At 38.8% G+C, this 13775-nt stretch overlaps 1 protein-coding gene across 3 annotated transcripts in view; it reads left to right on the top strand.

The window, feature by feature from the left end:
- Positions 1-11947, top strand: part of rnf41 (ring finger protein 41) — a 39111-nt gene extending 27164 nt beyond the window's left edge. For all 3 annotated transcript variants that reach the window (XM_008104005.3, XM_008104004.3, XM_003216945.4), the window contains exons 5-8: positions 3618-3889; positions 4528-4663; positions 7390-7493; positions 8827-11947. In XM_008104005.3, the coding sequence (XP_008102212.1) occupies positions 3618-3889; positions 4528-4663; positions 7390-7493; positions 8827-9178 (864 nt within the window). In that variant the 3' untranslated portion in view covers positions 9179-11947. The remainder of the gene's footprint in view (positions 1-3617; positions 3890-4527; positions 4664-7389; positions 7494-8826) is intronic.
- Positions 11948-13775: the final 1828 nt, after the last annotated feature.

The raw sequence follows: 13775 nt of genomic DNA, 5'->3' as shown, positions 1-13775 counted from the left end.
CAGCAGTGCTGTGAAATTTGAAGAGGCACGAATGGAGAGCAAAAGGGAGAAATGTGCCAAGAGGAAGGCACATCAAGCCAACCTTCACCAGGACTGCCTTCCAGCTGGAAACCAATGTCCTCACTATGGAAGAACATACGGATCAAGAATAGGGCTCCACAGTCACCCACGTATGCACCGCCAAGACACTACACTTGAAAGACCATCATACTTGGACAACGAGGGATCGCCTAAATAAAGTCAGAGAAAAAATTCAGCATTAAACAGTGTGTAAGCACACTCATTCAAAATCCAGATCATATTCCATTCTTTATAACCTGTATTATTCTGCAGACTTTTTTATTTCTGTCTCCTTTAGATTAATTTCTTTACTTTCAGTTAAGCCTGTTTTGAAAACTACAAGTAGTCTTTATATGGAGCTCCATATATTCCCCTAACCTTAATTTCATATTTAATTGAGAAATATAATAACCTATTTCAAAAGTTGGTTGAAGTGACTGTAAATGAAATAGTTAACGTTGCATTATTAACCCCCGTCTAGTCAGATAGCTCATTTCAGTCTCCAAAAGTCATGTTTTGTTGCAGGGTTCACAAAAGAACTAGAATTACAAGGTAGGCATTTTATAGCATTAGCTTTTGAAGAGGAATTAACAGTGTTCCAGAGATTCTGCTGTGTTGTTCACAGAACAAAAAAACATAGTCTTTTAAGGCACAGAGATTACATTAGTTACCTTATTTTGTCAGGAGATAATACTTCTGGAACATAGCCACACAGCCTGAAAGACATACAACAACACTACCTTATTTTATTTTTTTAAAGGATGCCCATTCAGAACAGATATTCTACCTAATGTGGCCCCATTTTTCTCTTTGATTCTGCACTCATGAGCACTTTTGTGGTCAAGAGGCATTTTTTTGCCCTGCAGAACTTTGACATTGGAAAATGTCTTACAACTGAGGACTCAATGGCTTGCTTAGAAGTCACCTGGCTTGGTAGGTAGGCGCCGAATGAAACAAATACGGTTACTTGCTTGTTGCAGAAGTATTATACAACCAGTACTATGCCTTCCGTCAATCAACAAATAACTTGAAGGCACATATACACAAAAAGCATTAATCCTGTTCACTTGATTCTCACAAGACATTTGTTTTGTGTCACTAAGAGTGTTTGGTTGCTAGAGACTGAGATAATAATGGTAATTATTATTCTGTCAATTCTTTCACATTAAGCAATAATGTTTTGTATTGTTACATCTTTTGCAAAGATGATAGTGTTTTTAGGATTTAAAATAATGTTCCATTTTTCTTATATGATAAATAAAAGATAATGGATTGAATAAGGTGACCATTGAGGTGGCATCTTTGACATCTGTGACCATAAAAAGAACCAGATGTTTTTCTAGATAGCTCAGTGGACTTCTAAAATTCAATAGATAAATGTTCATGTGTTTGTGTTTGATTTAATAATGTGCCTTGTCAGAATGCTTTCAGAAGCACTTTCATATGTATCTTTTCTTTCTTTTTTGCAGAGGAGTAAGATTCCAAAAAAGATGCTATAAATGAGTGGATGAACTATAATTTAATACATGGAAGAGTGAGCAATAGAGTATTTACTTTGACAGAATTACTTGATAGTTAGAGCACAGCATTTCATAGCAAGCAGCTAAAATGCTCTGTGCTTCACAGTGATAATTTGACCTTAATATTGCAAACAGCATACATAACAACAGCTGTTGGTTTAATTTCATCTTAGTATTGATTTCAGCCTCAAGGACAACACCTTCTTTTATTATCTACTGCTACTGTTTTATAGTTCTTTAACTCCTTCCCATTGTGAACTCTTTTGGTTGATATCCCACTACACTCTGGGCCTTTCACTACTTGCTTACACTTGGCATTACCTTTACTTATGGCAAAAGTCCAGAAACTAGAGCAGCAAAAAAGTACACTCCTAAATCATTAATACCCAAACTCCATCTATGTACGCAGGCGTTTGAAGAATAAGTATGTGTTGGCTTCGACACGGTCTGAATTAAGGCTCTTGTATAAGGCATAAGCACTTTGCATTGTTTTAAACTTTGTATATTCTATTTTATGACTGTTTTAACGTTTTAGTTCATTGTATTATGGTGTAACGGCATCAATTGCCACTTGTAATCCGCCCTGAGTCCCTTCGGGTGAGAAGGGCAGGGTATAAATAATTCAAATAAATAAATAAATAAATCTATGTTATTTGGCACATGGAAGAAATATCACAGCTCCCCCACCCCCTTTCTAGCAATGAAAAGGTAATAATATGTTAAATACTTTACAATTTGTCATCCTTTCATGACACTCAAAGCCTGATCAGACTAATATTAGGGCAGGTCCTGGAATCAGCATCTTAGATAGGAGGTTTCAGCAAAAGCTTCTGTTGGTTCAGACATTGTGTGTGCGCGCACGCGTGCATGAACTACTTGTCTTTTGCCTTTATTTCTGCCCACATGGGAATGGATCAGTGAGTAAAGACAACTTTGTTGCCATTCCCTTCTTGTTCAGTTCAAAATATGAGCTCTGTTAATAATTAATTGCAAACTATTTTAATAAAGGTTTGAATAACAGTTATTATTATATCTCCAGATTTGATACAGCTGTATTATAGCAGCAAGGCAATCACTTGGTTTCATACTTACTCTTTTTGCATCTCACTTAGGTGAGGATCTTGTAACCCAAACCTATTCTGCTAAAGACGCTAATGACTGAACAAAGTATGCCCCCAGGCAATAGACAAAACCTTTCCAATGATAATTAGGGTGATTAACTGAAACATTAATGCTGGCTTCCCAGTGATAAAGGACTCTTGCCACACCCTGGACTCTCCACAGATATATATATTTTTTCCTTTCCTTGCCTAGTTTATCCATACCTCACAACCTCTGACAATGCTTTCCATAGATGTGGGCGAAACGTCAGGAGAGAATACTTCTAGAACATGGCCTCACAGCCCGAAAGACATACAACAACCCTGTGATCCCAGCCATGAAAGCCTTCGACAACACATTATTCTGCCTTTTCTTCAAATGGTGTTCCTGTAGTTCAAATGCAGTATTATTTTTAATTGAAAACTATATCTAAACTTTTTACCTGGAGATAATGACAGACATTTGAGGGATTGGAATATATAGTACCATACTGATAGATTGTACAAAATCATACTTCCTTGAGTTTGGGCCCTTCGGGTTGTTTTGATGACCTGTTTTCTGCGAGTCTCCTTAAAACATCAGAGTGGGAATGGCCAATATTGATCTGTAATACAGTTGATGTAAAGTATAAAGGTTTCTCTCTCATGTAGCTAAAGAATTGTGGAAGGTTATTTTCAGAAGTTTTAATTAAATCTTCCACATTTCTTCTTTAGAATTTTGTATAGTGAGCTAATATCTTGATCTACCACTGCTGCTTGGATTGACTGAGCTAATTGGTAGAATTGTTCTGGCCTACTTCCATGTCTTCTTCTTGGTCTTGAAAAGTGCTTGGAGAAAGAGTCTGCATGGAAAAAAGATTAAGAGCGCTCAGAGCAATGTAGTAACATGAACCTTTTGAAATCTTAATTGGCATGCCTTACTTTGTTCTCTACACAGGCTCCTCACTGTGAGCATGCTTTCTGCAATGCCTGTATCACCCAGTGGTTCTCTCAACAACAGACTTGTCCTGTGGACCGGAGTGTTGTGACTGTGGCTCATCTACGTCCAGTTCCCCGGATCATGCGTAATATGCTGTCTAAGCTGCAAATCACATGTGACAATGCTGTTTTTGGTTGTACTGCTGTAGTACGGCTTGACAACCTAATGTCTCACCTCAATGACTGCGAACACAATCCAAAGCGGCCTGTGACATGTGAACAGGGATGTGGGTGAGTACTGTCAAATGTAGATAGTTCTGACCCAATGCCCCATCGAATTATCATAATTCATTGCTTGGTCTAAGGCTGAGGCTAAAGCTTCACTGCATTGAGGGGTGATTTATCAGTGTCAATGTTTTGGGAAGGACTAGCCCTTCCTGTCTTCGTAGTAATCCCTGTCATGAAATGTTCTCCCCTCAGTGCTCCAGTCAGGCATTAAAAGCTCCTTTTGGGTCTTTTTAAAACATCATCGTAGTGGGAAAGGGAAGAGATAACATATTTTATCTCTGACCATAATAGCTTTTTGTAGCAGAGAAGTGGTCCAAAGTGAACCTCCCATAAGCCAGATATTCCAAACCTTCTCATATAAACCACATTTCACCTTCCTATGTAATCTAGAAGGAATAACAAGTGAGACATCAGCTGTGTGGTCCACCTGGTCAAAGCTTAATGGCAGATGGCTTTTATGATGCGTGATGTGTAATTCAGTTGCACAGCATTGGCATCCAGTTACTTAGACAACTAAATTCACATCCAGTTTGCTTAATGCATAGTTTCTTGCTTCAGTGCTCTTTTGTAGATGTCCAGTACAGAGTTTAAACTTGGACTGTTCTTCTTTCTCACTACTCTCTGTTACTACTTTTGTACAGCTTGGAAATGCCCAAAGATGAGTTACCGAATCATAACTGCATCAAACACTTGAGGTCAGTGGTACAGCAGCAACAAACAAGGATAGCTGAGCTGGAAAAGACATCAGCAGAGCATAAACACCAGCTGGCAGAACAGGTACTTACTTCATTTGTCGTTTTTTCACACATCTGACTGGCTAGATTTTAAAGATGCAACCCCCTTCCCCCTGAGAAGAAATTGAAATTTTTACTAGACAGCTTCATAATTGCTATGTTTTTAAATACATATTATTTTGCTGTACTACTTAAATTTTCCAGATACTGTACATTCCTTGAATGTGTCTGCAGGTGTGAACTTTTCCTTACTTTCTATTAAATTATGTTTATCCTGACTCGTAGTCATGACATCTCAGAATGGCAAACAGATAAAACAATATAAACAATTTGAATAGTTTTGGATTAAAATCAAGAAATAATCAAGATAAAAATATAATGAACAATTCAACAAGTTGAAGGTGACTTTAAAAGGCTAATCGGGAATGTTTATGAACATTCTTGAAAATAACCTAGGTACCAAAGATGTTTACTAAAAGGCTGACATGGCACTGAAAATGTCCTGACATGGCACTGGAAAAAAAACAACCAAGACTGGCATTAGTTGAGCTTCCAAGTGGGTGAAGTTCTGCAAGTGCTGCTGAAAAGACCCTCTCCTGAATGATCTCTCTTCATTTTGCACCCATTGTTGGGACACAGAGGATGTCCCTATGGCAGAAGCCGGGCAGTAATATGTAGGGAGAAGTGCTTTTCAGGTATCTAAAGTCCCGAGCCATTTTGGGCTTTGAGTGTCATCACTGGCACTTTGAATTCAGACAGGAGTCTGAATTAGTGTTATGTCATGGGTTTGGCACCCCAGTCAGCAATCTTGTTGCTGAGTTTTGAACGAATTGTATATCTTCAGAATCATCTTCATGAATGCAGTCCTGTACTGCAGGGTGATGACAGATTGCACAGAAAGGGATTCAGTTACTATATACTGTGCAAAGGGAATTGCTTCCCTGCTATTTCAGCAGCAAGGCCTCTGCATCATATTAGCCAAGCTAATGTAATACTCTGTAGAGTGCACACATGCTTCTCAGTCAAATTTGACTCCCTATCTTGTGCTGTGCTCCTCCCACTACCAACTTCATAGGTAAAGTTGGGTATGAATGAGCAATACTATAGCACTGATCCTTACCATGTTCTTTCAGCAAATTTACTTGTGGATGGGAGTTCTGTGAAACTTTTGAGTGCTGAGAAAATGTGACAGCATGAAACTTTCTCAGGCACTCTCCTCTGAGGATCTGATCTAGTTGGAATGAAGATCTCATACTGTGACTTGAGAGGCAATAGGTACTGTGTTGATCAAGTGTACAAATTGAGAAAGAAGTGATCTCAGGAGATAGGAAACTAACTAGACAAGAAAGCCTCAGGATGGATGACCAAATGAACTAGCAACAAGGCATAGATACCTTAAAGGAAAAGCAAGGCACAGAGCCTGAGGTCTAACAGAATGTTCAGGAAAGATGAGGAAATGATTCATAAGCAATAGAGTCTCAAGAAGGGGACTTGGAGTGAAGAGAGGGAAGTAGTGATGGGAAGTCAGAGAGGCTGAAGCAAGCAGACATTGAGGAAAGAACAGATCAAGGGTAAATGTGATAAAGGACTAGTCTTGCCACTTTGTTCTGACAGTCTTCCTGCATCTTTTAAAGTTGTATGACTGAAAGAAATGGCTAAAGGTCAGGAAATGAGTGACACAAAGTAGGTGAGAGGCATCCCCTTCAGGCTATGCTAACAAACTTTCCAGAAGTCTCTGGCTGTTCACTATGATGAGGTACATGCATCTTTGCTTTGACTTTTTGAGGATAATTTTGCATTCTTATGCTTGCTTGTCACTCACTTTTTGGAAGGCATGGTAACACAGCTAAGAATAAAATAAAACAATAAAAAAGCAAAGATTCAGCTACATTTTAGAGAGGTTTGAAATAAACAGCCCCTGTAGAAAATTAGAAGAGTGGCTCTTTTAGGCTATATTATTTCAGATAGGCATTCTTCAGAGAAGCACGTAAAATCAAAATAATAGGTAGTATTGTTGGTAGGAAAGAAGTTGTGGCCCAGCTGCTTGGAAGAATAGTATTTGATTGACAGCTAGAATAATTTAGTTAGAAAGGACCACAAAGATTATCTTGTCCAATCTTTAAATTTTTTTGCAGGAAAGATAAGTAAAATTACTCCTGAGAGGTGGACATCCAACTAGTATGACATTTTAGATTACTGGTACTGTTCTCAGCTCAAATTGTTGTTTTATATACAAATGGTTTTATTTTGTAGTGTGCTGTGTTTTTACTTTTATGTGTTGTTTTTAGGCACCTTGTGCCATATGTAAGCCACCCTGAGTCCTTTCGGGAAGATGGAGGCGGGGTACAAAAATAAAGTTATAAAGTTATTATTTTAGGATTTCCAATAAGGGAGACTGAGGGGGGGAGCCATTATATAGAGCTCGTGATTGATAGTTTTGCCCCCTCCCTTTAAGATCATTAGTCACTGTGCAACTTTACACTGGAAAAAAGAAATTTTGTAACTTTTTCAACCGAGATGGGCAGCTTTGGTCCTCTGGGAGTTTTGGACCGCAACTTCCATGATCTTTCACCAGTTGCTTTGCTGGCTAGAGCTGCTGTATTTTTGCTTATTTCCGCTATATTAAGTTTTTCTTTGTTGAAATTGGTACTTATTTTCAGAGTTGCAAAGCTTGAGTTCATCTAAGCATTTGTTTCTGTATTAAACTCTTGATTTCTTTTATGTTTCCCTTCCTTTTTACTTAATCTATCTGTATTCTGGTTCTTGCAGAAACGAGACATTCAGCTGTTGAAAGCATACATGCGAGCAATACGTAGCGTCAACCCCAACCTACAGAATTTGGAAGAGACTATTGAATATAATGAAATCCTAGAGTAAGTGCAGTATTCCTGGCTATGTTAGGTGAGGTAACATAGTGAAAATTCAGTCATGGCCAGAGCAAGTATCAGCCAAGGTAACCTTGCTGGGAAATAATTTGAAGAGTCTGTGGAGGAAGAATCACTAGCTACATCTCATAGGAGGATCTTATTTTGAGAATACAGATCTGCTTCTGTGGATAAAACAATTCGAAAAGCAGGTGGCATGACATTTTTCATTATTAAAATTTATTTTGTAAAGGAAGATGTGTGTCCCCCTCCCAATTGTGCACATTTTCATTAAGAAAAATAATAGATTTTGAGCTTAAATAGAAGCTGTTGTAAACATAAATATTGATTTTTAAAGAACTGATAACCTTGCTACATAATGATGAATTCTTCAGACACAAGCAGTGTTTGCAAGAGTTTTGCAATAACTCAAAAACCCTTTAATATGAATTTAAATATTCGTAAAGCGCACATTTAGGTATTCTTAGATTACTAGGTTGTTATAAACAACTTGATTGCTTCCTGGGTGGTTAAAACGCAAAGGAACAATAGGTAGAAAAGAGATGGGTACTTAAAAGGCTTTGAGCAGATACTATCTTGATTTATTTGTTTGTTTGTGTGGGCGTGTACACACAAATATACAGTATACACATCTCTCCCTGTTCCCATTACTATTCTAGCAGGTTTTCAAAATCTAGGCCGAAATGGGAAGCAAACTCTTATACACCTCTAGAAATGATATAGCTAATTTTGTGTGACAGATCTTTCAGGGAATGAAAATCTCATGAATGTATTACAGATGTGACTTTCCTTGCTATTTGAACAAAATACTCTGTGGGCTCCATTAAATAAACACGGACCCATTACGTTGTTTAAGGTCATTATTTAACCCTTTTTTTGCAGCCATGAAATAACTATGACATTGCTATTAGAGAAAGCAGGACTAGCTTGTTTGGTCAAGGTGGGGAAAAATAAAATATATTTATGCATATTTTTATTAGGAAAATAGGATTAAATGCCTGTACTATCTGGGTTATTTAAAGCTATTGTTTTACCTTCGTATGTGCAGGTGCATACATGTCACAACACCAACATTTCGATGGAAAGATGTGCCTCCCATTGCAGTATGGCTTTTGGTGGAATGCTGTCCCTCCACTCATAGCTGCTGCTGCCATTCTAAATAAATCTGACAGATGCCCAACAATGTTATTACATGTGAGAGAGGATATTCAAGATCATGGGTTAGATTAGAAATACAGTCTGGGCTTCCTTGTGTACCAGCTTACATGATAGTGCCATGAGATAATGTGACTTACTGATTTATTTTTTCATTTGCTTATAGGTGGGTGAACTCCTTGCAGCCAGCCCGGGTGACGCGGTGGGGTGGTATGATCTCTACACCAGATGCTGTTCTTCAGGCTGTAATCAAGCGTTCATTGGTGGAAAGTGGCTGCCCAACATCTATCATCAATGAACTGATTGAAAATGCTCATGAACGGAACTGGCCACAGGGCCTGGCCACCCTAGAAACTCGCCAGATGAACCGTCGCTATTATGAAAACTATGTGGCCAAACGCATCCCAGGCAAGCAGGCTGTGGTAGTGATGGCCTGTGAGAACCAGCACATGGGTGAGGAGATGGTGCTGGAGCCAGGCCTGGTGATGATATTTGCACATGGAGTGGAAGAAATCTAAAGACTTCTCTTGAAAGACTTGGCTTGAAAAGGAGTATTTACTGTGTCCAAGCCCAACGATCCTGCCCCCCGGTGTGCTGCGTCAGGGCATTATTCTTCTCTATGTTGATTAAAACACCACTTACTAATTATACTGGGCAGGTGCCCAGCAACTTATGCAAAATGCCATGCTGCATTCCTTCCCCCTTGTGATAAGTTACTCCTGGTCTTGTGATGACACACATTTCCAAGTATCTGCATAAAAGCACAAGAAATTCCTCTGTGCTCCTGAAAGAGCAGTGGGCTTCTGTCATAAGAAATGTTTGATCTCCTGACCTGACTGAAGTGGCCTGGGTGGCTTGATTTTAGTTCTAGGGTAAGACGGGCATATAAATCTTGACTTTTAAAAATGCCAGAACTGAACATTTGTCCTGAAGACTTTTTCCCCAGCTCTCTTCATTGGGCTTCCGTTGTTATTCTTTAAGGTGTTTCTGTGCAGGCTGCACACTTTTCCATTGTGGCCAGTAGGATCAGACATTCCACAATAATACCTCTGAGGCACAATTCTGCAGCCTTTGTGGAGGGAAGGAGGGACAGAGTAAGAGATGTAAGAGTGCAAACACGAGAAGGCAGATGCCAAACATGTGGTGCAAGTAATGCCAAATAAAATACACAGTACCTGTAGTGATGTTTTGGCATTCAAGGTGTGATGGAGCCAAATAAACCTAGCCTGTAATGAAGACCATATCTGCAACTAGTGTGGGATGCGTGGCCTTACACAGGAGACAGGCCTGCCTTTCAGATGGGCTCTTGTTTTCGGCAAGAGGCAGCACCTTTTGACTGTTCCTGCTGCTGCTGCCAAATTATGTGAAGTTCTCATCACAAAGGCCAGATATCATCTTCCTCCTTGTACCCTTGAAGTGCCGCTGATGACGTCAGGTGCTTTGCTGACCAGGCCTATATCACAGGATGCAAGCCTTCAAGCAGACACCTTTGCTCAGTCTGATCCAATACAGGCTCTTCTGAATTGTGTGTGCCATTTATGGTTGTCTCAACTTACAATCTTGCAAAGAAAACAGAGAAAAACATCAGCCTGGATGAAACTGTCTTTGTCCTTTTATGTTGACTTTTTGATAAATCTGTGTGTAATATTTTTTTGACATCTTGATGATTGTGTTCAGTATTTTTGTACTACTTTTGTCTTTGTATGTTTCCCTTGTATTTTTTTAAAATACAGTGGCCAGGAATGTCTTCAAGACCAAGTTTAGTTGACCTGTCAAATTTAATTTATTTTGCAGTCTTTTTACACAGCAACCTTTCTTCATTTGTGTTGTTTTAAATATATCTTGCTTTAAACATTTGTGCTGGAGTTGGTGGTGCAAGGAATAAATGCATCAATAAAAGGAGCAGTTTGACTGGCTCTTACTGAAATATTGACTGACAGTATAGTCCCTTCTGGATAGCTTTCATCTCTGAGACACCCTAAACATTGTTAGGCAGAAACTTCAAAATAAACTTTAATTCCCTTTCGTGTATTATTCATGCTGAAATAGTTGCTGTTACTGCTTTAACACACGGGATCTGTATAGTAGTTGACCAGAACAATTGTAATGTCTCCAGTCTAGAATTTTCACTATTCCACAGACATTGCATTTTCAAAATCTTTGTGACAAAGAGATTCTAGAAACCTATCAGCCAAAATAATGGATCCTGAGGAATGCTACTTCTGCTGCCACACTATGGATAAATGCAGCAAAATGCACAATTTGAGAGAAATGCTTGTCCAATCATGTATTATATATGTAATGAGTAGCCTAGTTCTACATGATGACCCAATTGCAGAGGAACTATATTTATCGAAATACAATTCTCACAGTAATTGATAGCCAGCAGCCTGGTCCGTTTGCTGAAAGGGAAAAAGAGGACATAGTAGGAAGGTGTAGTTCATAAATGTCAGTCACTTAATAACAATTTCCATCACTCTTACAAAACGTCCATCATTCCCATGAATAAAGTGCATGAATAATGCAGCTTAGCTTTGCTTATGAACTCAAGTATTCACCAGGCAGATGCTGTTTCGAGTTCCATTCTGTGGGAAATGCTTGTGCTTTGAAGGCTCTAAATCTGCAGCAGTCATTCAGTTTGGTGGCCTTTACCTTTTTTGTAAACCTGTTTAAGTAGGTTTGGATGTTGCTTTTCAGCTCAACTGTATCAGCCATAGTCTTCCTTTGTTCTCAATCTTTGGTAGCACACTGCTCTATGCTTCTCTCCTTCAGCCCATCTCCTTGTTAGAATTTTTCTGTACAAACTGTCTGTCTCCAGTATTGTTTATAAAGGTACTTCGGCTTTCACATTTGTAGCAATGCAAGCTGCTTAAAGTAACTTTGCAGTTTATGTCTGTTTTGTAAGTCATGTTTCCAAACCACCAGGAACATGCTTTGAAAGCTAGATCAGTTTTAGGGATGGAATGAGTTGTGCTCATATTCTTGTCAGTGTAATGACATGTTTTGAAAGGGGATCTTCTGGCTGGAAGTAATTTCCAGTTGAGTCCCTGTTGCTCAGGAATTTGAAAAAAAGCTGCTAAACCCAACCTAACAACTGCATCTTGAGCTAGCTGAATCTCTTCAGACTTTGTTTTCTTCCTTGATGTGTTGCTGTCACTCTTCCTTGTGCTCTGAAGTATACCATAGGATTTGTCGTGTCTACTGCCAGTATGCAAGTTGCTGACTGCATTTTGTGTTTTGCTGTTTCAATTGCATTGACTGCACTAATAAATTGCCTTTTTCCTGAATCTTTTACATGCTTTCTTCAGATTCTGTAACACATTGCATCCCGCATGAAAAGTTTTCAAAGCTGCTTAATTATTTTTGAAGTAACCTCTTCCTACAAATTAATGTGGTTCCTCAGTAACACGGAGTAATATATACCTGCAAATATTCATGGTAGAGGTCATGCCACAGCCTGTGGTTTACCTAATTTTGCTTGCCATGTTCTTCCCTAGTCCTCCAAATTGGTGGGGGGTAGGGATTCAGATTAATTCTAGATCAGCATGAAGGATTGGTTTCTCTTCACCAATAGAAGATGAGATTTGACCTATCTTGCCTTTACTCACCCCAAGTCTATGAATGTACTATAAATTGTTAAGTATAGCTCCTGAGTATAAATGACTTTTAGATTGTTGAAGATAGTGAATCAACCTCTAGTAAAACAAATTTTTTTTCAGGGGGAGCCATGTTGGCCAAGCAACAAAATACAGCAAAATACACAAAAAAGTAATAAGTTTGGTTGGCCAGTGAAGCCATTGTTCTTTTGTGGAAATGAGAACTTCCAGATACAAAAGTACAGTAGAGTCTCACTTATCCAACATAAACGGGCCGGCAGAATGTTGGATAAGCGAATACGTTGGATAATAAGGAAGCATTAAGGATAAGGCTATTAAACATCAAATTAGGTTATGATTTGACAAATTAAGCACCAAAACATCAATTTATACAACAAATTTGACAGAAAAAGTAGTTCAATATGCAGTAATGCTATGTAGTAATTACTGTATTTACGTATTTAGCACCAAAATATCACGATGTATTGAAAACATTGACTACAAAAATTTGTTGGATAATCCAGAATGTTGGATAAGCGAGACTCTACTGTAAGTGAGAAAGGCTTATCTTTAGCTAGTAATAGGAGGCCTTATAATTGAAATATGATTTAGGCAGATGGGAAAGTGCTAATCTATTCTGAATGATTTAAAACATGGTGCATTAAAAGAAAGAGGCCCTGTTATTAGGCTACCAAATTAGGTTCACTACACATGGAGCACCAATTATCTGCCACTAACTGCTATGCTTATGTCTCTTAGTTTGTCTCGAGTGAGTTTAGCAAATGGATACAAAATGAATCCTATCTAGAATATCATAGCTTTCTTTTCTAATAGTTTGACCTGTTTCTCTTCCTGGAAGCTGGAACATACCCAGAGGAGGGCAACTAAAACGATCAAAGATCGGGAAACCATGCCCTATGAAGAGTGTCTTAAAGAGCTGGGTTTGTTTAGAGAAGGTTGAGAGGAGACATGGTCGCCATGTTTTAAGTATTTGAAAGGATATCATATGGATGGGTGGGTCGGGGGGGGGCAACCTTGTTTTCTGCTTTCCTGGAGACAAGGACTTGGAGCAATGGATTCAAATTACAGGAAAGGAAATTCCATCTGAACGTTAGTAAGAACTTCCTGACTGTAAAGAGCTGCCTCAGAGTATGGTGGAGGCTACTTCTCTAGATGTTTTTAAATAGATGCTGGAAAGCCATCTCTGGGGTGTGCTTTGATTATGCTTTTCCTGCATGGCGGTGGGTTATCTGAATGGCTCGTGTGGTCTCTTCCAACTCTTTTATGATTCTATTAACATCTCAGTTCTGTCTAAACTGTTGCTGACAAGCTGTATTTGTGCCCAAAATCCTAAGGGGAAAGAGCAGAGTTGGATTCCTAATAAGAAACCTTTCTGGCAAGCCATTTGTGGTGAGTTTTATTTGGTGTCTATAAAATATACAAAATAGTTTTCTCCCGCCTCCCCACTTGTTTATAGCAAAACCAACTGGATTTACTGTCTGCACCTGTAATCTTGGGA

The sequence above is a fragment of the Anolis carolinensis genome, chromosome 2, assembly GCF_035594765.1.
Source record: "Anolis carolinensis isolate JA03-04 chromosome 2, rAnoCar3.1.pri, whole genome shotgun sequence".
Taxonomy (NCBI): Eukaryota; Metazoa; Chordata; class Lepidosauria; order Squamata; family Dactyloidae; genus Anolis; species Anolis carolinensis.
Note: the sequence above shows the minus strand (reverse complement) of the source record. Positions and strands in the feature narration are given on the sequence as shown.